The 21,788-nt window shown below is 33.7% G+C and overlaps 3 protein-coding genes and 1 long non-coding RNA gene across 8 annotated transcripts; 3 read left to right on the forward strand and 1 right to left on the reverse strand.

Moving 5' to 3' along the window:
- The first annotated feature begins 4,400 nt into the window (after positions 1–4,400).
- LOC131174120 (uncharacterized) lies at positions 4,401–5,854 on the forward strand. Its single transcript, XM_058137189.1, has 2 exons — positions 4,401–4,826; positions 5,408–5,854. Exons 1-2 carry the CDS (start codon positions 4,401–4,403, stop codon positions 5,852–5,854), a joined length of 873 nt encoding a protein of 290 aa, XP_057993172.1.
- A 2,247-nt stretch (positions 5,855–8,101) lies between these two features.
- Positions 8,102–15,658, reverse strand: LOC110632200 (uncharacterized). 5 transcript variants are annotated; one of them, XM_058135977.1, is made up of 16 exons: positions 15,371–15,619; positions 15,026–15,184; positions 14,804–14,920; positions 14,594–14,678; positions 14,173–14,281; positions 14,009–14,076; positions 13,791–13,916; positions 13,609–13,661; positions 12,736–13,485; positions 12,346–12,549; positions 12,198–12,258; positions 10,905–11,018; positions 9,727–9,840; positions 9,540–9,641; positions 9,230–9,301; positions 8,102–8,255 (listed from the first exon to the last, which is right to left on the reverse strand). In XM_058135977.1, the coding sequence occupies exons 1-15, from the start codon at positions 15,466–15,468 to the stop codon at positions 9,275–9,277; spliced, it is 2,187 nt and encodes a 728-aa protein (XP_057991960.1). In that variant the 5' UTR covers positions 15,469–15,619; the 3' UTR covers positions 8,102–8,255; positions 9,230–9,274. The 5 variants fall into 5 exon arrangements, 4 of the variants coding, with proteins under 4 accessions (XP_057991960.1, XP_057991959.1, XP_021636023.2 ...); XM_058135976.1 differs by having other exon boundaries at positions 12,736–13,661; positions 15,371–15,658; XM_021780331.2 differs by having other exon boundaries at positions 9,254–9,301; positions 12,736–13,661.
- A 1,445-nt stretch (positions 15,659–17,103) lies between these two features.
- Positions 17,104–17,535, forward strand: LOC110632214 (small acidic protein 1). Its single transcript, XM_021780357.2, has one exon. It carries the CDS (start codon positions 17,119–17,121, stop codon positions 17,377–17,379), a length of 261 nt encoding a protein of 86 aa, XP_021636049.2. The 5' UTR covers positions 17,104–17,118; the 3' UTR covers positions 17,380–17,535.
- An 867-nt stretch (positions 17,536–18,402) lies between these two features.
- On the forward strand, positions 18,403–19,796 carry LOC131173943 (uncharacterized). The gene is made up of 2 exons (XR_009144276.1): positions 18,403–18,870; positions 19,023–19,796. It is a non-coding gene; the product is annotated as an uncharacterized LOC131173943 (long non-coding RNA).
- The last annotated feature ends 1,992 nt before the right edge of the window (positions 19,797–21,788 follow it).

The raw sequence follows: 21,788 nt of genomic DNA on the forward strand, positions 1-21,788 counted from the left end.
AACGTCAAAGAGTTAATGAGAACTCTTCAATATTATGGCATAGATGATTAGGCCACATTTCTAGGGAAAGATTAGAAAGGATGGTTAAACAAGGTGTCTTGCATAGTTTGGATTTCTTTGATTTTAATACATGTGTTAATTGCATTAAGAGAAAATTTCCTGCTAGAGCTAGAAACAAAGGGGCAATTAGGAGTGAAGGTGTGCTGAATTTGATTCATACAGATATCTGTGAACCCATTTCTCCTGTTGCTATGGGAGGTTTTAAATACTACATCACTTTTATTGATGACTATTATAGATATAGTTGGATTGATCTTTTTTATGAGAAGTCTAGTTCCTTGGATGCCTTTAGAGCATTTAAGGCTGCAGTTGAACTGAAAATTGGGAAGAAGATTAAATGTGTAAGGTCGGATAGGGGTGGTGAGTATTATGGCAGGTATACTGAGACTGGTAGAAATCATGGTCCTTTTGCTTTGCATTTACAAGAATGTGGGATTGAGGCATAGTACACCATACCTGGGGCTCCGCAACAAAATGGGGTTGCAGAGAGGCGAAATCGTACTTTGATGGACATGGTTAGATATATACTTAGTCATTCTTCTTTACCAGAATTTTTGTGGGGTGATGCCTTGAAAATTGCTTTGTACATTCTCAATCAGGTTCCTAGTAAATCAGTGCCTACGACTACCTATGAGTTAATATTTGGTAAGAAGCCCAGTTTGAAACATTTTCATATATGGGGTTGTAAGGCAGAGGTGAGGCCATATAACCCTCAGATTAGAAAGTTAGATGCTAAATTTGTTAGTGGTTTCTTTATTGGCTATTGTACAAGTTCTAGAGGTAGTTGATTTTATTGTCCAACTCATTCTACTAGAGTGATTGAATCAGATTGTAATAACCCTATATGCATAGCCTGGTATATTTTACTGTTTCGGTGACCGGTGTCAGTCTGGATAATTAAGGAAATTAGAACCACATCTAAGACACCTAGATAAGCACTAAATGCAAATAATTAGTGATTGCCAGATAGTTAAGTATAAATAAGAAAAACAGAACATAAAAGGTTAAATGAGCCGAGAGTCACAGCGATGGGTGACCTTCTCGGGAAGTGACTGCGAAGGCCATCGTAACCCTAATTCTGAATAAAAAAATATGACGCCGCGGTCCTAAGGACTATTGCGAAACTAGTAGAAAAGAGAAAATCACGAAAAAGAGTCGATAAGTAGGTCAAATAATTAGGTCAGAGATCCGGAAGAAATATTGAATTACTTGCAAACCGGGTCAAACTGGCGAGGGCCAAATTGGTCAATTCACTCCTAGAGGTGACTCCTGACCTAACTATCCAATAAAATCGGAGAAATGAAAATTTCAGAATAGAAAATTAAATTAAAGAACTATGAAAAAATTTAGGAAAAAGAAAAAGAAAAGAAAAAGGAATAATGACATCACGTCACTTTCATCACCATGACATCATAATAATTTTTAATTATTTAAAAATTTGACCAAGTAAAAAATGAGATAAATAACAAAATAAAAGAAAAAAAATGGGTCTTATTTTTCATTTACTTGCCGTCCACCCTCTCCTCACTTTCTTTTTCTAATTTTCCTCTATGGAAGCTTGATTTTCAAGCTCTCTAAACCCTCAAATTAGCCATAAATCCCCCAAATTCTCCACTAAAACCTTGTTATTACAAGTTGACAAGAAGATTTAAGAAGGAATTGGGAAGGATAGTGGAGAGATTTGAGGATTGAGAATTCAAAGAAAAGGTTAGTGAATATTCTCTTAAATTTCTATTTCAATTCATGTTGATATAGTTAAAATAATTTGGAAATTGAAGAAAAAGGAAACAAATTCATGTATATCTACACTTACATAAAATTCGACCAGCCTAGTCCCTTAGGATTTTAATGTTGTTTATGAAAATTAAACATGTAATTAGTCTTAATTAAGTATGTAGAAGTAAGTTATACACTTTAATTTCATTAATTAAAAGAATTGTGTAAATTAGAGTTCTTGAGTGTAGAAATTAGGAGAAAAATTGGAGGAAATGATCAAGTGATACAAATAACCTTAATTGAGGTTAGAAATGGTCACTTGGGACCAATTGTGATGTGTTTCAATTGGTAGAAACTTAATGCAATTCGGATTGGTTAGGGTTCCTAATCTGGCAGTTTAGGTCCCTTTGAGGGACCAAAACTGAAACTTTACCAACCCAATTGGTGTGAGGCCAATTAGGAATGAAAATAAACACATAATGGCACATTTTTCATTTAGGAACCATGTCCAGAAAATGACATTAACATAGTAAATAATTAGGTCAAACCTGAGTGTTGTGCACTACCACTGTACCAAAATGACCAAATGAACAGTGTTTATTCATTTAGCTATAACTTGGGCTAGACAGGTCCAAATGACCTGATTTTTATAGCATTGGAAAGGTATGACATAGCACTACAACTTTTATGAAGAACACAAACTCAAATTATGCCCATAACTAAGTCATTTTGCCACCCAAATTTAGTTATCCGAAATTGTCAAAATTTAAACAAGCCCAGAATTTTGGGTTAAAAACCAATCCAGCCAGCCTTAGTAAAATGGTCATATCTTGGGCTACAAAACTTCAAATGGAGTGATTCAAAAAGAGAATTAAAGATAAAACAATAATGAACAACTTTGATGAAGAACACTTAGCCAAATTCCCACAGCAACTTAACCAATGGAACATGCAAAACATGGCACAAAAACTGAAAAATTGAAATTATCCTTAGAAGACTTAGAAATTAAAGGGGCAATCAAAACCAACAAATTAGGTAATCAAAATGTGGTATGTGGGTGTAATTGAAATTCACGTACCTATTAAGTATGAAAAAGTCAATATTTTGACTTGAATAGTGCCATGAATAGTAACCCCGAAATGCAAATTTTAAAGAATATTACTTTAAGCATATTAGGGCTAGAATTAAGTAAATGTGAATTTATTTATTGGAATTGTTGTATATTATGATACTGAAACACTGTAAATTGTGTGTTTCAGTTGAAAAGGCTACTGAAAAAGGAAAAAAATCACCGAGTCAAGGCCTAGAGGCGACTCGCACGAGATTTGTGCACAACATAGAATTTTTCTGTAAATTTTCTTTGGCAAATTGTTTGAATGAATAAATTGTGACTTATTTGTATTGGAAATTATGATTTAATGAAACAATATGCTTTTGACCTAAATTGTTAGAAAATTTAGTGGTATGTGATGAATTGCAAATAAATGTTTAGAAAATTGTTAAGATAGTTTTGAAATCACAGTGTCATGACCATATATCTAAATGCCTCACTAGCATGATTAGTGGGAGAAAATAGTTTTGAATTCCCTCTCTGGCTGAAGTGTTGAGGTGTGTGCCAATAGATGAAGAAATTTGAATGGGTACCCATAATTTGAGCTAGCTAGCCTTGGTATGCCTCATAAGCCTCTGGCTATTGAGATGAACACTATATTGATGGCATGATATGACTGTGTGTTTTTATAAAATTGGTTTTGCTATTTCTGAAGTAATAAAAAAAAAATATTTCATTTAAAACTGTAAATTGTGTTTTGTATCTGTTTTCCATTTTCAGCACCATATTTGGATAATTGTGATTTAAATTATACATAAATTAGTAGTTATGTTATGTTGTGCACCACTGAGTCATTGTACTCAGCGATAGCTTTTTATTATTGTCTCAGGTAGGAAGACTAGTAGAGCAGCTGAGTGAGCTGCTAAGAAGTATTGTACTGCCTTGAGATTTTTGTCGGGTATTACATTATACCCTGTACATATTCATTTTGATGTAATTGACTGTATGTATATTTTGTAAACTGGTCTTGAGCAGTTGTACAAAAATTGTAATAATATTATTTTGGATTTTCTGCTCTAAATTTAAACTGATGTATGTAAATTAATTTTTTTTAATGAATTGTGAATGAATTTATTTAGCATTTTTTTTAAAAATAATTGAGTTTAAAATTGACTTAAATTGTGGAGTTGGGAAAAATTGTGATGATTTGAGTTATGATGGTAGTTGATTTTAGTGAAGTGCATAAATTGGAAGTGTTTTCTACAGGTACAAATTTTTTATTTTTCTCAATTACTGCCGGCACTCTGCCGAAATTTTTTCAAAATTTACGAAAAAATAAAAATAGTCAAAAATTTTACCTAACTTTTAAATTTCAATTAAATGTTTTTAATACTTGCTAGAAGTAATCACCACTTTCAAAAAGTAAGAAAATTGTTTAAAAATCCCCTATGGTATATTTAATGGGTTATCGGTAGACGAAGTCGGTAATTCATTAGGTATACTACGGGATCATGTTATGCCTTATAGAGGGGTAAGGTGTGACACAAATCGTGCTATTTATTTTCAGGATGAGATGGATAATGGGAGTCAAATGCCTCGTGTTGTTGATCTTAGAGATGAGACTGTTGTCTTTCCTATGCCTTTGCTGCCTTCCTCAGTAGATTTTAATCCTCCTGAGGGCAATGATGAAGTTCAGAATCCTATTGATGTCAATTTAGAACCACCAGTTGTAGATAATGAGGGGCCTGATACAGTTGATGAAGTTGTACTTTTGAGGAGATCTCAAAGGATTCGTAGACCTGTAATATCAAATGATTATGTGGTCTATTTACAGGAACACAAATTTGATGGTGCTAATATTTCTGATCCCATTTCTCATCAAGAGGCTATATGTGGTCCTAATTCTTCAGAATGGATGAGAACCATGCAGGATAAACTATCTTCTATGTATCACAATCAAGTCTGGGATCTTGTTGAATTACTAGATGTTTGTAAAGCTGTGGGTTGTAAATGATGAGTCTTTAAGACCAAATAAGGAGTCAAAGGTGAAATAGAAAGGTATAAGGCTAGATTAGTAGCAAAAGGTTATAATCAGATGGAAGGTATAGATTATACAGAGACATTTTCCCCAGTGTCCCATAAAGATACCTTTCATATGGTTATGGCTTTAGTTGCTCATTATGACTTAGAACTCCACTAGATGGATGTTAAAACAGCTTTCTTAAATGGAGACTTGTATGAAGAAGTGTATATGGTTTAACCTAATAGTTTCATAGAAGCTGGTAAAGAACACTTAGTGTGCAAGTTGAAAAGATCCATTTTCGAGTTGAAATAGGCTTCTAGACAATGGTATCTGAAGTTTGATCAAGTTTTGATTTCTCTTGGTTTTGAGGAGAATGCTTCACATCAATGCATCTTTTAGAAGGTGAGTGAGAGCCATTTCATTATTCTAGTGTTGTATGTTAATGACATTCTTCTTGCCAATAATAGCATCAATCTCTCAAATGAGACAAAATACATGCTTTCTAGTCATTTTGACATGAAAGTCTTGGTGAGGCCACATATGTTCTGGGTATTTAGATTCACAGTGATAGGTCTCGAGGCATATTAAGTTTGTCTCAAGGAACTTATATTGAACGAGTTCTTAAGAGATTTAACATGCACACTTGCTCCTTTTCTGTTGCACCTGTTTTGTCAGGCGAGAAACTCTCTAAAGCTCAGTGTCCTCAGGATGACAAGGAAAGGACTGAAATGGAAAAGATTCCATATAGTTGTGCTATTGAGAGTTTGATGTATGCTCAAGTATGTACTCGTCCTGATATAGCATTTGCTATTAGTTTCCTTGGTAGATACTTGAGTAATCCTGGATGGAGTCACTGGAAAGCTGCAAAGAAATTTATGAGATATTTGCAGGGTACTAAGAATTATATGTTGACTTATAAAAGATCTGACAATCTGAAAGTCATTGGATACTCTGATTCTGACTTTGCAGGCTGTGTAGATGATAGAAAATCTACTTCTGATTAAATCTTTATGATGTCTGGAGGAGCTATTTCTTGGAAGAGTGCCAAACAGACACTTACGGCTACCTCCACTATGGAAGCAAAGTATGTTGCTTGTTATGAGGTTACTTGTCAAGCTATTTGGTTAAAGAAATTGATTTCTAGTATTCTTGTTGTTGAGAGCATCTCAAGGCCCTTGACCATTTATTGCGACAATGCTCATGCTGTTTGCTTCTCTCAAAATCACAGAATTCTAGTCAAACTAAACATTTTGATGTCAAATTCTAGTTTGTTCGAGAGAAGATTCATAAATCACAGATTCGGATTGAACATATTACAACAGACCGAATGATTGCGGATCCGTTAACCAAAGTTTTGCCCATTAGTATTTTTCAGAAGCATGTTGCGCATATGAGTTTAGTGAAGACTTTTGATGATGCTTTGGTTTAGTGGGAGTCTGTTTTATATTACATTTGGGTTGACATTTGTATGAAATGCTTAGACCATTGTTTTTGGACATATCTTGTCACATATTTCATTTAAATTCAATTTTTGTTTTTTGAGATTTTATTAGCACATATATATAATATTATTTTTCATATTGGATTCAATGTTATTTTATTTGCCGTTTCATTAATTGGATTTTATAGATTAAATTGCTTACTTATTATTGGATATTGTTTTGTATTTTATTAATATGTTCTTTTAATTTAATAAATTAATTACTGTTATCCAAGTGGGAGATTGTTGAATTATTTATTTGTATCTGGATGTGGATTAGCAATAATCAATTGTTAGGCTCATTGACAGATTAAATAATGATATCAAATAATAAGTTTAGTAATCGGTAATATCTAAATGGATTGAATCATGTGATTAGGCAAGCCTATAATGTGTAAGGCTGTCCTTAAGCCCACTAAGGAAGATGTCCCAACTCTCAATCATATATATATTCTGATAACCCCATTTAATATTACATAGAATTCAGATAGAATTTGAACGCTGCGGATATTAAGAGTTGTGAACCTACCATTTTCCTTCAATTTCTCTGTTCTTGATTGTTCATAGAAAATCATGGATACAAACGTATTTTCAGATACACATATTCTCTAATAATGTAATCTATAACGATTTAATTTCTATATATAACAACATGATCATAATTTAACAATTAAGAAGAAGCCCTTCAAAGGCAAGTGTAACTATTGCAAGAAGCCTAACTATAAATTGGAGGACCGTTTTAAGCTTAAGAGGAAACATGAGAAGGAATATAATAGTCTAGAACTTACCCCTCTAGCTCTAGTATGTTTTGAATTGAATGTTGTTGATATTCCTTCAAATTCTTGGTGATTAGATTCTGGTGCTACTATTTATGTTTCAAATTCAATATTTATTTGTCGAGACCAATATTCAAACATATAATAACGAAATTAACAAAAATAAATATAATCGGTATATATAAATTGAATCGTTATATATTACATGATTAGAGAATATTTACACTTGAAAATACGTTTATATCCATGATTTTCTATGAACAATCAAGAACAGAGAAAAACAAAAGAATAGATTCACAAATCTCAATATCTACAGCGTTCAAATTCTATCTAAATTATATCTGATATTAAATAAGATTATCAGAATATATATATATATATATATATATATATATATATATATATATATATATATATATATATATATATATATATATATATATAACTGAGAGTTGGTACTTCCTCCTTGGTGAGCTCATGAACAACTTAACCCATTACAGGCTTATCCAATCACATTACCCAATTCATTTATATATTGTCAATTACTAAACTTATTATTTGATATTTAATCTGTCAATGAACCTAACAATTGATTATTGCTAATTCACATCCAAATACGAATAAATAATCCATCAACATTTACATATATCTAAATGTCTAAGTACCATTGAATTATCATTGCCATTTCACATTAAATGCTGATATAAAATAACTACTTTATTATATAATTTCTCCTCACATTTAACAGTGGATGCTTTATTTTTAATCTCCCATTGTCAATTTGAAATTTGAACTAACATTCAAAAATCTATTCCACTATCAATTCTCATGTACATGGGAAATTGATGATTACTTTTAGTAATTATTTTATTCAATTCTTGGTATATTCGTCAGCTCTTGTAAATTTAAGTAATTGGAAAATGGAATAAAATTAAGATAGTCACCCACCATTGCATAACCGCGAAATATCCTATTTCTAGATCTGATCATTTCACTGATGGTACAACATGCTTCTATAATTATAAAACACAAAATACAAATATAAATTCATAATCAGTTCCAATACAAATTCCAACGATTCAAACACAATCAAAATGAGGTATAGCCCACTTTCAGCAACTTAAGCATAGAAAAAAAAATCATAGGCACCTGGGAGCATGAAAGCATTATTAGTCGATGAAAATTTGTTTCAACCACGCGGGTACAAAGTAAAATAATTTTAACTTTTACCACACACGTACTACTTCATATGGATGAATGAATAATTAAAATCCTCATAGAGTAGGGAGAATTTTGTACAATAGGCCCTTTAATTGCCCTTTTTTCATTATGCAAAATTTGAACCAATCGTCCAATGGCTGGTCAAGAAATCTAGGTTGCTTGAAACAGTCACTCGACACCTCAATGCAGTATTTTATGACAGACCATCTCACCCTGTGTGTGTGTGTGTGTGTGTGTGTGTGTGTGTGTGTGTGTGTGAGTGAGAGATCATTGATAGAGTTTATAATCAGCTCTCTCTAAAAATCAAACCAGTCATCATGGATTACATTTACCAAAATTAAGAACATTTCAAATCCTTCTAGACATAACAAATATCCAAAGATTTTCCAACCTAAGAAACAAGTAGCTTGCAGAAGTAAATAGATCAAAAGCCACTAGTTAGATTTTCCAACCTAAGAAACAAGTAGCTTGCAGAAGTAAATAGATCAAAAGCCTCTTAACTAGTGCAAATAATGCACCTATATTATATAGCACCAGGACACCAATATTATAATGAGGAACACTTCACAGATCTACTACCAGTGGCAGATTTAGAAAAAAAATTTTCTAAGGTCAACATGACAAATGAGCAATTTACTTTAATATTTATCAAAAAAAGGTTTAACAATTAAATTTACGAGAGGTCAATTTAAACATATGTGTATACATATGGAATGTTTTAATGAAAAGGGGGGTCAATTGACCCTTCCATTTTGAAGGTGGATCTGCCACTGTCTACTACTACAAGTTTTTGCAGACATAACGAAAACCAAATGATGCAAAGGTGAAAAGGGGTGGTGGGGAGAATCTTGCAATATATTCTTCCTCAGTCAGAAACATAACATTTAAGTGTTATAACTCACAATGTTTTAAGTGTTATAACTCATGTGGCTCCTGAGCACTAGTGATTAGCATTCTAAAGCGTATGTTGGGACCTACATTAGAACAAGAGTAACATAAGCAATCAAAGCACAAAAGCAAAGAAATACACAAATATTGGTAGATATAAAAAAGAGTAAGAATGGAGATTAGGCAAGGGGGGAGGGTTGTGCCCAAAGCAGCAAAGCCCATTAGGCTTCCCAATGTAATAAAAACAATTACTTGTTCCAACAATAGCCATTTTATTAACCAAAGTAAATACAGCTAATATGAGAAGTAAGAAAGTAACCATACATTTGTCATTGCTTCTACCTCTAGCATTCGCTCGTCAAGAATAGAGGATGTATAATTAGTACCATGAGAAGTATCATATTGAAGGATCCTAAGCTTCCCTTCCTGCATTTTGCAATAACCAACATTTAAAGTTCAAGATAGTAACTGCAGGATCTTAATAAGCAAAATTTATCCGCAAATTGCATACCTTAGTCCCATAAACAAGCCCACCTCCAATTGAGGGATGAAAGCATGCAACATTGACCTCATCTTCTGCACTAGGAAGAACTCTTACAAGTTTCATATCAGAAACTCGGTAGACCTGACACAAAGATATTAAAAAATGAAAAATAACAAATAAAAACAGAACTAGGCCTTAAAAGAACAATTTTGTTTCCAATTTTTTCATAAAAAAATAAAAATACTATCAAACAACAAAGAAGATAAGGGTAAATTCATTTCAAATATAGCGATGAGACAAAAAGATAAATCTCAAATCTATATCCAATTTATCAATGCTTCCTACGAACTTGGTCATCATCCTTTAAAAATGCTTCCACAATAGTACCATAAAAAAAGGGCCTCTCTTGTAAATAAAGCCACTGGTTATTTGAAAATCTAATGGCTATAGAAAGAAAATACGCATCCCAAATCACACCATATCCATGCCAAAGATGGGCTTTCCAACCATATACAAGCATTTGGCTCAACTTAGATACCCATGCCTTTATATCCCATCCCACCACACAGCAATGCTATATTTCAAAAGTCCTCCATGGCTGAATCATCTTGGATAACCTCTAACACTTAGGTGCCAACCCCAAATTTACAAGCATGCCATTATCTATGGTTCTGTTATTAATTGTGCTGCTGTTTTCCCAACAGTCAACATCCTAGTTTACTAATTCTGTGTTTGTACACAATGTAAGACCACTGCAATATTTATTTCCTTCAAAAATTTCTACATGTGACCACAAATACATTCGGTAGATGCACTTACATGTTGATGCATTAACTGGTGTTGTGGGGTTGAGCATATGACATGCATGCCACAGATTTTGCAACAAACATCATTTTTCCCCCTCCCAATTTGGTTACCTTTTACTATGTAATATAAACTGTTAAATCATGAATTTGATTTATAATTTTGCATGCAATCAAACAGATACTTTTTAAAAAAAATAAGCTGAAGACCAAAAAAGCTTCATTTAGACTGTCAAAGTCTGTGATGCTAGTTCAGTCTACCTTTTATCATATACTCTGCATCTTACTGTGCATTTAACAATAAAAATAACAAAAATATTAATAATGCACTTTTCTCTGCAAAAGCAGCATTCAAAAAGTAGCCAAACTTGATTATGATCATAACAATGATAGAAATGATACCTCAAGGATAGTGTAAATCGGTACTGTTGTCTCCCTATCAATGACAACGCTTTTAAGTAGTGAACTGTGCCGACGACCATAGGCAAGCAGTAAGTGCTCTGATGTGGGAGAAAACTAAAAATACAAAAACATTTTAAAGTTTATTAAACCAAACAAAGTACCATAAGTTAGGCTTTAGATTGATGCTATGCTTCTTTCAAACATGCAAGAACCTGTAACCACTTCATCTAAAAGCAAGTCCAAATTAACTTCTGCAATTAAATAAAATAAAATACTTGGTTGGCTCCATTCATATTCAACAAATATACAATTGTTCATGAGAGTTGCACTAAGTTTCAGGGACCATAATACCATAAAACTGGTTCCCTTCCAAACTTCCAACTTCCATATGAATCTAGCTGAGGATGAAATTAATTGATAGTCTCATATCATATGTTAGAACTATTGACTCCAGAGTGGTATAGCAAATACATTTTCATGGTCTCTAAGCCACCAGAAAAGAAGTAGAAATGAGAGCACACAAGACCATGGAATCTGATAGAAAGACCACTCAAGAGGGCCTTTTAACCAAGGTGGAAAATGGAAACATTCCAAAAGTGCATCTTTCTTTTGGTCTTGTCTCCCCATCTCCCCATTTGGGCAAGAAGCCCATTCATTTGTTCATTACTGGTTTGGTAATATTACGTAGTACCCTTATCATAACTGTTGGAAAAATGGTAGGAAAGATTATCCATTAACTAATAGTAGGAGCAGGACAATCACAGTAATCATTTAAGACAGCAGTTACTTCAACTCTTCAATTTACCAAAATGCATCCATGTCAGTTAAGTATATTCAGATATTAGTTCATAAAAATTAGCATTTCAGAGTAGTGGAAAATATATGAAAATTTTGGAAAATACAAGAGTCCAACCCCCAAAAGTATACTATTTCCCAAGTCCAAGTACCAAAAAATAAGAAACCAAGTGAAACAGAATATGATAACAAAGGATCCTTTATAAGAAACACAGAGCATTCAGTGGAGTATCACACCAATTACAGAATACTGTTGGTGAAATTCAATCAACACTTGCAGTGTTGAACAACTATTCCATTAGATATCCCATGGCACCATAACTATACAGTAATTAATTATTATATAATTCCACAAACATCTAAAAATTTGAAGACAAAAGTGGGGGAAAAAAAAGAAAGAAAACACACTCACACAAACACAGAAAGAGCCATGTATGGTAGACTTCTTGTTTAGTCCCCTAATCTTAATAAAAGGCTGATCTTCAAAAACTAACTGACCTGAATTGAAGTCAAACAGTGAGCAGCTCTTATAGCCCGGGATGCAAGCACCAAGCCAAACCTAAATTTACATATAATATTTCATAAGAATAAAACAAAGAAATATATAGAGCAAAGAATTCAGATTTGTAAGATGTTTAAGTATTACGTTGCCTCCTCAAGGGAATATATCCGAAGCTCATACATAACTTGATGGGCTGAAATTGGATGTCGTGTTGGGGATGTCGCAGCCCCGGCATTATCATGAAGCACCTGGCCTTGTAAGCCAGGCTCAGCTTCCGGATGAGGAAGCAAACATGCAACACAAGCTGCTAAAAATCTCCCACAAGGTGAAAAATGAGCACCCATTTCACTGCAAACACATTCTAACATGTTACTAGAAACATGGATGGCAATTGTTTTAATCTTGACTATGTTTCTTCATATGAAACTAAGTTCAGATGATGAAATCATGAATCATATAAAGATAAGCCAATAGCAATTTAAAAGGACTCAAATTGCACATTGCAAAGAATTTAACAGAACAGAAGGGCTATACCTGCAAAGTACAGCATGTGGTATGGTTAGGCGACATCGCTTGGCATCAAGAGGGGCAAAGGGATCTTTTACATCATATGGCCAAATTCTTAACTTGACAGTGCAAGGTAATTCTTCGGCAGCAGCTGCAGCCAAAGAGGTAGCAAATTCAGAGTGGATTCTGCTAGCAACAGGCAGAGCATCATTTTCACTACGTCCCATGCTACCAACACCAGACCCAGTTGCTGATGTTTGGGATCGAGAAGATCGATAATGCAGACCAGATCTCTCACTGCCCCTAGATTGGCCAATACTGATTGGAATTACAGGGGATGAAGCATGATTTTCTGTTCCACCAAATGCTCTTAAATTTTCATGAGCCAAGCCACTAAGTGAACCCATTGTGTGGCGCGCCGTTTGGCTCTGGCCAACTAACCACCCATGCAAAAAAGGAACTTCCCAGTACAGTCTATCACCAAAGGGTAAGGTGGAATTATTTCTCTCTACAGTCTGCACTTCTGCTGTCTCAACAATATCCATTGCGAATTGAGGAGCTTCGTTATCAATGTCACCCATTAAAGAATCAGTCCGAGTTTCTTCTGGTACAGGAGATGAGCTATTAGGTTCAATCGGAGACAGCAGAAGTTCATACTGGCCTGATGGAGTTGAATATGTCAGAAGCCGCACGGAAGTGAAAGGATCAAGTCTTTGTTGCACACGACTTGAACCAACATCTCCATCATTTTGCTGCAGAGGTATTCTACCAACATCTCTAGAAAATGAAGGCTGTATAAGGAAGGGCAAGGACATTAAAGGCAGTTCATCCACTAAGCCAAGGCGGCCATCAGAATGAGCATCTGCCAAATATACAGTAGGAGGAGGATAGCGCAGATACCCTGGAGAAGTTGCGAGCGTCATTGAGGAATCAGATGAATCGAGGTCATTTACCTACAAAACAGTGAAATATTAGATGTAAAACATTGTAAACTAACTCATAACTCATAATTAGCAAAATATTACATATACAACATGGTAGAAAAGAGCCAATCGTAATTTGAAGCAATAAAGAGATTTCACCTCTGCTGTTAAGAGAAATGGAGCACCATGTGGGTGAAAATGCACAGCACGAAGTGAACGACGTGTCTTCAGCACAATAGCTGGTGAGGATGTCTCCCCTCTATTGTTATATTGCCATATGTATAGCTAACACCAAAAACATTCCAATGCAAGACCATCAAGATGCAAGTGAACAAAAAGACCAAAAAAAAAGGTTTGAAAAGGAAAATAATCCCCACCTTGTGACCAGAAGCTACAGCAAGAAGCTCCCCATGAGCATGAAAAGCAATAGAAGCAATTGGACGGTCTGCAAGGTGAAAAAATGAACTTGAGTAATTACATTGACCATTAAACCTTAACAACATTGTTTACAGAAAGACAAGAAATCTAGATAAGTGGTTACAGAAGTCACGAGATCCTATACACTCTGCAGCATTTGCATTCCACAGACGAACTTCATGATCCAAACTTCCGCTTGCTAGTATTTCTGGGCATAAAGGATGAAATCTAACCTGCAAAAGATCAACTGAGACATAAGATAGAAAGAAACGCTTCAAAATAAAAGGCACACCCGAAGAACAGGTGCATTTATATGCAAAAGGTAAGACTAATCAATAACAGAAAATTCACTGGAAAGTGGAAACTATTCAATTTATGCATTGCAACAGGCCATAAAAAAGTAAACATCATGCCAGCAACTGTCTGATCCAATTCCAAAGCAGGAGTTCTGATGCGATTGGCATGGTCAAAACATTTACAATCTGGGATATTAGAAAATGCAATAACATGAAAAAGTTGAAAAAAGTGCAGGTAATACTACTTACTACCCAAGGTGTCCTCCGATGACCACTCAAGACCTTTAAGCATTTCCCAGTTCGGCAATCAATAATCTTTACAGTATGATCTCCACTGCACAAACAGACACAAAAAGCAGTTTGGAAGAGAAAACAAATCAAAGCATAAACTTATCTCAACTAATTCTCATGCATAACCTCTTGACATATGGAAAATAAAGACAAAGAAAAGGAACTCACTGCGTAGAAGCAAGGGCCTTCCCATCAGAACTGAAGGCTGCAGCTATGGTTGATCTTGGAGGAGGCAACAGCGGACAATACTTGGCTGATAAATGCAGCAAAGATTCTGCCTCCGCCCTAATTAAAACAAATTCGAAATTCAAACGATTACCTAAAAGAGATAATAAACAATTCCCAAAGAAAGACAACAAGGAAACTACTATAAAGTTTCCACAAAGTTACCATGAAACGAGAGCGCGCCTGGCATCTCGGGCTGATTCAGAAAAAAGCTCAAGGGAATCCAGACGCTGATCGGAGGATTCACCCAACCAATTTTTCGAGGCATGCTTTGCTCGAGGGCAAACCTCTCTTAGTGCCAGCAGTCGAAACACATTATTACCACTGGCAAAATTAAAGATCGAATTATCAAAAGCAAAATCGGGACATGCAATTTAATTGTTATCAAATAACAAAAATAAAAAATTGTAAATAAATCGCACGTCAAAAAAAAAGAGAGTGAAAAATCGGTTGGAAACTAACAGAACGTCAAGAATTTGATTCAAATCGGGAGATATTTAGAGAGGAGACCTGTGACGGCGCGAAGAGGGAGGGTGAGGATGAATGCGAGGATGCGAGCTGGAGGTAGATGGGGGATTAGATTCGTCCACCCAAAAGGATCCCCTCATTTCCACAACATGAAAACGATCATAGTTCGGAATTTTCCGTCATTTTCCCAAGAAAATTTTGGAACAGGGGAAACAGACAGTTTTTCCGCTATAATTCTATACCAGGCACCTCTGAGAAGCTTAAAAAAAAAAAAAAAAAAAAAAGGAGAAACGCACAGCGCTTCCGTAAAACGGGGACACAAAATTTATGTCCGTGCGATGCTAATTTCTTTTTCTTTTATTATTATTATTATGAAGAATATTTTTTCTATTTTTATTAAAATATATAAATAAAAAATTAATATCTTCTAACATAAGTATATCTCTAACATTGTAAGATGTCCAATTCGAACACAAATTAAAATTTAATGTATGAAATTTGCAAATATTACAATAAAAATAAACTATAAACGGTAAAACAGTATATAATATGTCCACAATCAACAAACTATTATCTTGAATTTTAATAAAAAAGAAAAAATCATTCCTAATAAGAATCCAAGCACTCATAATTGATATTAAGACATTTATATATTTTGAAACATAATTAAAAAAAAGTGACTATATACTTTCAAAAAAATATAAAAGTAACTTTTTTTTTAACTTAATATATAATATGTTTTAGTAAATATTATTTACAGTGAATTTTGTAAAAACTAGAAATTCATTGGGTGACCTTTTTTTATGGAAGCATTGAGTTGCTTTCGGATACTCAAATATTTGGCTTTATGTCTATCTCAGTTTCTTTTTTTTTTTTTTTTAAATCGCTTTCAAAATCATCCCTCTAGAAAAATATAGATTTTAATAAAATTTTTAATTACTTCCTTATTTATTTTATTTTACAAAAAATTTTAAAAATATATTTTTATTTTTTATCTAATTAATAAAAATATAAATTAACTAATAAAAATTAATTTAATATTTATAAATTATTTTAAATTTTAAATAATTACATATTTAATTAAAATATTTATAAATAACTTATAACTAATTAATATATTTAATAAAAATAATTTATAAATATATTTATTATTAAAATAATAAAAAAAATATAAAATAAGACATATAATAAAATTTTTAAAATTAAATAAAAATAATATATTACTAATATAAATTTATAAATATTAAAATAAAAAAGTTACGCCTTTTCAATTTATTTTTTTAATTAATAAATATAAAAATTATTATAAATAAATTTATTTATTTATTTTTAAAATTTATAAATTAATTTGATTAAACTATAAAAATAAAATGTTTTTATAATGAATCAAAATAATAATTTAATATTTATTTTACTTCAAGAACATCAGAAAATAAAAATCCTAGAACATAAAAAAATCAGTCTTAAAACACCTAGTAGGTTAAGATCAACCTTAATTTCTCAAACCCAAAATACCTTAAAAATAACGAAAAAATATATAAAGACCCATAAAATCAATAAACCTTGAAAATCCTGTTCGGATCCATGGAAAATAAAAAGTCGAATAACACATTCTCATTAACATCCTATCTGACACATTCATTATTCTCTCTGTTAATTAACTTTCGATTCGCTTTCTTTTGGTTCATTAAAAACAAAAAGGAATTTGAATAACACATGTCCTAAACGACGTCGATTGATTCTTCTTCCAGTTAAACGACGTAGTATTTGTATGAACGGTTTTATATATAATGCCTTTCTTGACAGTTCTAGTTTCTTCAGAGCTCAAATCCCTGCAATTTTCTAGAATACGAGAAAGAGACATGAAGCCGATGCAGATGGATTTCTTCGCGGACATGGAGGAGCAGGGATCTACAGTTGCGATGGACGTGGATGACGTTGATCCACTGGAGATCTTCGGCGAAGGTGTTATCAACGTCGACAATAAGCTTGCCGACGCCGATTTCTTCAACAATTTCGAGGACGATTTCGATGACTCCGATATCAATTAATCCTCTTTTGTTCCCTACCGCAACTGCCTATATACCTTTTCTTTTGTATCTATTGTGGGAAATTTGAGGGGGAAAAAAGAGGAGATACGGTATGCATGGAAACGATTTGTCGTTTGGGTGATTATATACTTTAATTGAATTTGTATGGATGCATTATGCACTGTGTCTCATGTGAAGCTATTATTGCCCTTGTTGCTTTTCCCGCTTTTTAGACGCCTGAAAATATATGCTGGTTTTAAGTGGTTTCAGGGTCTATCTGGCATTTTACTGAAATGCGACTTTATTTATTTGCTGAGGAAATTTAGGTTCAAAAGAGAAGCATATCAGGTACACATTATTGGGATTTTATGTATGGATTTCTGTGTTTGTGGTGCAATAATCTCACTGCTGATTGTACAGTGGGACGATAAATTAAAATATTATAGATGGTTTTATATGAGGCTCATTTACAGTTCGTTTGGAGCAAGTGTTTGGAGGTAGGTAAGGTTTTTTAATATAATTTTTTCAATATAATTAAGGTATATAAACTTGTTTAGGAGGTAGGTTTTTTTAATATAATTAAGACATATGAATTTATTTAGGAAGGAGATTTCATGAGGAAGATAAGTTTTTTGAAAATTTTTGTATTAAAATCTTCAAAACTCTTGGTTTCTTGATTCACAAGTTGAATTTAGATTTTCAGCCCACAAATTAAGGTGTTGAAAAAATTTTTATAAATTAAATATTAGTTATTATCAATTTTTACCTTTCTTTGCTCATACCTTTCCATGCCTTTAATCCAAATAACATAATCATTTACATTACTTTTCATAATATTAAAAATCCTTAACTTTTACTACTATATCTTACCTTATATTAAAAAATCTTACCTTACCTCCTTACGTTACTTTACACTTCTCCCAAATAAAGTGATAATGTTTTGCTTATTTGCTTTTATGTTATTTATTCTTTTTTCTTTATGATAATCTGCTGTTGGTTTTTGGGGTTACTGAAATTTTGAATGTTTTTGGCCTTTCGTGATTAATGCACTTAGGACTTTGAATAAGGATATTAGGGACATTGTTTTCTGGTTATTGGGATGGGTGTTCATGCATCTCCCAAACCTGTATTTTGAGAGATGTGGTAGAAAGGGCGTTCTGTCAAGGTGGTAGGAAGTGGAGATGGACTATGGTTCTATTCATGTGAGTTGTGTGTTCCTCTGGTGGCTTATCAGTGTCAGTTTTCAATTTACCTAATCAGTAACATTCCTATAAAATTTTTCTATATTCTTTTGTATAATTTCCTCCCATCTAACTCTATGGCTGTTGCCTCATTTCTTAGTACTTTTGCCAAGCTCCATCCTTCCAAGAACTCGTACACAAAAAATGAGTGCCTTGGGTGCAAACAATACCCATAGAACCTCACAATGTATCTGTGTCTCACTTCAACCGAAGCCGTTATCCAACTTTTGAAAGCTTTGAGAATTGAGATTGATCCCACCGTCTGAGACTGGTAAAGTTTCTTGACTGCAACAACTTGAAATTGAATGCCTCGGTTGCCTCGGGGATGCTTTCGTGTACCGTCTTCTCATCATGACCAATATAGTCATGAAATTTTCATTGAGCGATACTATTGGCTTATCTCTGTTCCTTACTTTTCTGCAGTAAACAAAAACTCCAATTGCGATGAAGGGTAGACCTACACTGCTGAAAAGAGAAACCATGATTAAGAGAAAAACCCTCTTGTTGTGTTTCCTTCTAGGTGCTTTGGAGCAGGCCTTTAAAGCAATGTTATTATTTCCTAACATATCTGTTGATACTTTTAAAATGCAACTGATTTAAGGGATGTGTCAACGGATGTCAAGCTTACCATCTCACAGAAGGTCAAAGGGATGGAGCAAGAGATCTCATTGTGGGAAGGATTAAACACTTCTAACCTCTGTAGAAGCCCTGACTCGTGTGCAAAGCTCCTGTAAGGTTATTCTGGCTTATGTCAAGGCTCTGGAGATAGAGTAGATGGCCAATCTGGAAGGGAACTGTCAGTGAGTGTGTTCATACATCATACTCAAATTCAAGTACTGTGGCTTTGAACATCGTCCTAGTTGTTCGGGAATAGATTCTGGACTGTTTGCTGCTAAGTTTAGTGGATCTAGATTAGATAGTTCCTGAGTTCTTCAGGAATATTGCTCGACTTATTGTGATCCTTGTAAAGAATATACAATAGTGACATCATCCCCGGTTCCTTTGGGATCTCTCGTAATAGTGCATTAGAGGAGAGGTCGAGTAGCTCCAATGGAATTGCTTGACCAAGCTCAGGTGGTATCCTAACTGTTCTTGCAGATCTTCAGCAAGGTCTTCATATTTTAACATTGTCCCCAGTTTGGATATAACTCACCGTGCAATTTACTGTAACTCAGATCAATATAATGTGAGTTTAGAGATATGCCTAAATCTGCCTTTATATGTTAGTTGATTCCTTTCAAGTCGAACCCTAAATAAGCTATTTCAGTTTTTCAAGCTATCGGGAATAGCTCAAGCATTCCACCGAGCCTTATATTTGGTGGCACGGAGCCAGACAACATGTTGTCATTTAACAGCAGTGCATGTGCATTCAAAGAAGGCCTAGCACTGGCCAATTAGTTAGTTGCCAAACAAATTCAGGTTAGAAAGGGAAATGAGATTTCCTATTTCTGGTGGTATGTGGACAGAGAATTGATTTCCAGTTGGAAGAAAATAAGCAAGGTTAGGCTATTTACCTGCAGTGGAAGGAATTGATCCATTAAGCTTATTGCCGCTGAAGTTTAGATAGGATAGATTTCTCAGGTTTTCAATAGATGAAGGAATAGGACTTATTTCTCAAGTTTTCAATAAATCAAGAGGTCCTATGGTCAATCGCTTTTACTTAGCATGTATGATTACATTGAGACACTGAACTAATCTTAATTAGCACCACTTTGCTTAGTTGATTATAATTATACACGAACTTTGTTAGCATATATAATTATTGTTCAGTTGATAAAAATAGCTGCAGGTTATTAAAACTTACCTAGAAATCAAGAGATTCGTAAGTTATGGCAAATGAACTTGTGACTAGTTTGTTCCAGAAACAAGCGAATCACTTTCTCCGAAAGAGTGGAGCGTCTAAGTTGCGATTAGTCCCTTTGAGAGTGGCTTGTTATATCCAGATCCTTTAGTAACATATTTACTGAGGTTAGAATTGGAACTTTACCTACTAGCAAGTTTTTTCTTTAGTTATCAGTTATGCTCATTCCTACTCTTTCAAATCTTCTAGTGTCCTTGATCCCAAGATCAACTATGCGGATGCAGATGTAGAAACTACATTATCCACCCCAGAAGGATTTTTGAGGTCACTTAGATTTGATCTATCACCATATGATATGGAACGGCTCAGAGTATATACTGAAAATCTTGCTGATTTTCATTTGGTAAGATATTGATATGATTGCTCCATGTATTCTCCACAATTTGTTATTGAAGCAATAAGTGCCATAATTTTAAGACCATGCTTTGCTGACAATGCCTTGAAGCCCTGAACCTTTTGGGTTTCCCTAATGACTTTTGGGAGTGTTCTTACAAGTCATCTGGTATACCAAGGCATAAGGCTATTTCTTGTGCAAATGGTGTATATTTCCTCTCAATGCAATATATTCTTCGTTGTATGGGATAGAGATAATGCAAACTGTTTTTTTTGTGTATTTTGGTGGACTAGTAATGCTTTGCCTATATTATCAAGTTCACTGGCCCCAAGCTAACAGAATGTCTATTGATCCTATGCATGCGGGCATGTGTCTTCAAATACTGGTTGAGTCTTAAAGGTTATTTTTGGATTTTCATGTATGGTTATGCAAGTCCTGAAGTTTCTCTAGTATAATGTGTGTTTGGGACTTATACATTCTAATTTATGTAAGTACACATATTTGGGAGAAATGAAACTAGATAATTTATCTTATCTAATTCTTTACTGTTAAATATTTGACAGAAATAATTCTAATTCTTCCCATTCTTTTATCCTTTTTTATGAAGCTCAATAATGAATTGTTGAACAATCCTGGAAATCATTCATGCTCCAATACTATCACCATCTCATCGGTGTAAAACATATCTTATTTGAAAGATAGTGATCTTTAATTGGCAATATAATTAATTAATATTAATTTAACAATGTTGAAAGATTTTTCAAGCACTTTTATCATCAAATTTGTAATTAAAAGATGTTTATGTGCTTTTCTTGCTACATTTGTTCCAGATATTAGACATTGTTCAGATCCTTGCTCGTCTATATTTTCAAGGGAAGCTTCCTATTACAATGTCATATGTTCAGGCTTCTGTTTTGCTATGCATTGGCTTGCAGCATCAGAACATTACATACATGGAGGTTTGATTCTCAACTAAGCCATTAGATAATTTATC

This window comes from Hevea brasiliensis, chromosome 15 (genome assembly GCF_030052815.1).
Source record: "Hevea brasiliensis isolate MT/VB/25A 57/8 chromosome 15, ASM3005281v1, whole genome shotgun sequence".
NCBI lineage: Eukaryota > Viridiplantae > Streptophyta > Magnoliopsida > Malpighiales > Euphorbiaceae > Hevea > Hevea brasiliensis.